The 2,500-nt window shown below is 37.9% G+C and overlaps 1 protein-coding gene across 1 annotated transcript in view; it reads right to left on the bottom strand.

Moving 5' to 3' along the window:
- LOC307270378 (hyaluronan and proteoglycan link protein 1-like) overlaps positions 1 to 1,991 on the bottom strand; it is a gene marked incomplete at both ends in the record, with an annotated part of 13,415 nt that extends 11,424 nt beyond the window's left edge. Inside the window, one exon of the mRNA XM_080054264.1 lies at positions 1,886 to 1,991. Coding sequence (XP_079910390.1) covers positions 1,886 to 1,991 — 106 coding nt within the window. The remainder of the gene's footprint in view (positions 1 to 1,885) is intronic.
- Positions 1,992 to 2,500: the final 509 nt, after the last annotated feature.

Here is a 2,500-nt window from a genome sequence, read left to right as displayed (position 1 = left end):
TGCTATTACCGTTAACCCAAACCCTCTGTCATGATCTAAAACCATGTTAGTAAAGCACAGCTGAGTAACTGAGGGGAATTAAGTTGTTTTTATAATGTATCTAAGGAGCTGGTATCGCCTTGTGCCCATTTAAGATCTGGTATTTTACTGCTTTTAAAGGTGTAGTCAGTGATTCTGGAGAACGCTTGTTGTCAAAATCACTTTTTTGTCAAAATCAGTGAATATTTGGGGGCGCCCTTAGCTCAGTTGGTAGGGCGTCCCCCCCCCATGGGCCTCGGCCAGCAGCGGACCCGGGTTCGATTCCAGCCCGCGGTCGTTCTCTGCATGTCACTCCCCTCTCTGCCCCATTTCAACTCTGTCTCTACACTATCAATAAAGCATAAAAATGCCAAAAATATCTTTAAAAAAAACAAAGATAGCCATAGAAAAGACTATTTCTGATTCTGACCAAAACAGTGCTCCAGAATCACTGACTCCACCTTTAACACACAAACAAACCGATTGATCTGTCTAGCTGTCAATCAATGGATCACTACAGTCTTAAGTCCTTATTGACAACAAGTCACACGCACACTGTCGATTAATTGACCCTTCTGAAAAATGTCAACGTGTATATTAAACCTGCAGTGTGTAGAATTTTGGGTTTTATTTCCTAGCAGATTTTGTAGAAAGTAATAATAATATCCATAAGTACATTTAATTTGGTGCATAATAGCTGAATTTTTTTTTTTTATTATTTTTTTTTCCCTTAGAAAGGATCTCATATATGTCCATATTTCTGCATATCTTGGACCAAGGCCTAGTGCCGCCATCTTGAAAGTGTCATAGTTGGAATGTCATCAGGTGCATTGTTTTGAAATTTAGAATTGTTCTTGTCCTTGAAGGCCACTGTAGCTTCTGTTATTATTCTAAAGGGTTGGGGTTACCCAGGGAGCGTTGCATTCTAGAACTTTGTAGAACTTTCTTGATGATGTCATATTACACACTGCACCTTTAAGCCCTGACTGTATTGTCTGTGTACAATGTTTATCTATTTTGTTTAAAGGTGCTCCGAGGAACTTTCAGTGTGTGTTAATTCTAGCGCCCCCCTTTTGGACAAAAGCGGTAGTGTTTTTACTACGCCAGCTGTTGTTCCTGGGTGAGCATATATACCCATGACAAAGGCATTAAGAAAAACTATATAAAAATAGCATTCTTTTACACTGATGGTCTCGTTTGCTGTTACATGTCATTTATGATCATCAGAGGGAAAAATGAGACTGTTTCAGAAATATTTAAAAGTTCCTCGTAGCACCTTTAAGTACCTTATAACCGTTGTAGCTTTGAAAGGTGCTGTAGAGATACATTTTCTTATGATTATTGTAAACTCACCTTGTACATATAGGTTCTTTAGTGTTCTACTTGAAACATACGTACTTATCAATATTACACACTGGGCCTTTAAAGGTGCAGTGAGTAATATGACATCATCAAGAAAGTTCTACAAAGTTCTAGAATGCAACGCTCCCTGGGTAACCCCAACCCTTTCGAATAATAACATAAGCTACAGTGGCCTTCAAGGACAAGAACAATTCTACATTTTAAACAATGCACCTGATGACATTCCAACTATGACACTTTCAAGATGGCGGCACTAGGCCTTGGTCCAAGATATGCAGAAATATGGACATATATGAGACCCTTTCTAAGGGAAAAAATAATAATTCAAAAAAATTTTTTCAGCTATTATGCACTAAATTAAATGTACTCATGGATATTATAATTACTTTCTACAAAATCTGCTAGGAAATAAAACCCAAAATTCTACACACTGCAGGTTTAACCTATTGATTTTTAAATGGTGCTATATGGATAACGTTTATTCGTATGATTATTGTAAACTCACCTTGGACATATATGGTTCTGGAGTGTTCCAGTTCTGGGTAGAGGGCGTCTAGGTCAGTGGCGGCTGCAGCCAACGAGATCACGGCACAGATCAGAGCGGGAATCATTTTCACACACTACACCGGGGGTTCCAATCACTGCAGAGACGCACAGAGAGAGAATACACATCATGTTACGGTAAGAATGGTGAATTTATAGGCACACTAGTAAAAGAGAGAGAGACAGAGACACACCAGGTCTCACTGTTTCATTTTGTTTTATTCATGATAATCAATAACATCTAATGTGTAAATAAGTAATTATTCTCGACCATATCAATGTATATATTATCATAGCCATCTATGTATTGTTATGTCCGGATGTTATTTTAGTAATGAAAGAGAGAGGGAGAGAGAGAGAGAGAGAGAGAGAGAGTGAGTGAGTGATAGAAATTGTTATATATACATATTGTTCTGACTGTTCTCTTTTGTTATTATTTGTATTATCTGTAATGCTTTGGCAATACTGTTTGCAACAATAGTCATGACAATAAAGATCATTGAATTGAATTGAATTAATCGAGAGAGGGAGAAAGAGAGAGAGAGAGAGAGAGAGAGAGAGAGAGAGAGAGAGAGGG

The sequence above is a fragment of the Ammodytes marinus genome, assembly GCF_949987685.1.
Source record: "Ammodytes marinus genome assembly, contig: scaffold_180, whole genome shotgun sequence".
Lineage (NCBI taxonomy): Eukaryota > Metazoa > Chordata > Actinopteri > Uranoscopiformes > Ammodytidae > Ammodytes > Ammodytes marinus.
The sequence above is the reverse complement of the archived record's forward strand: the minus strand, read 5'-3'. Positions and strand labels throughout refer to the sequence as shown.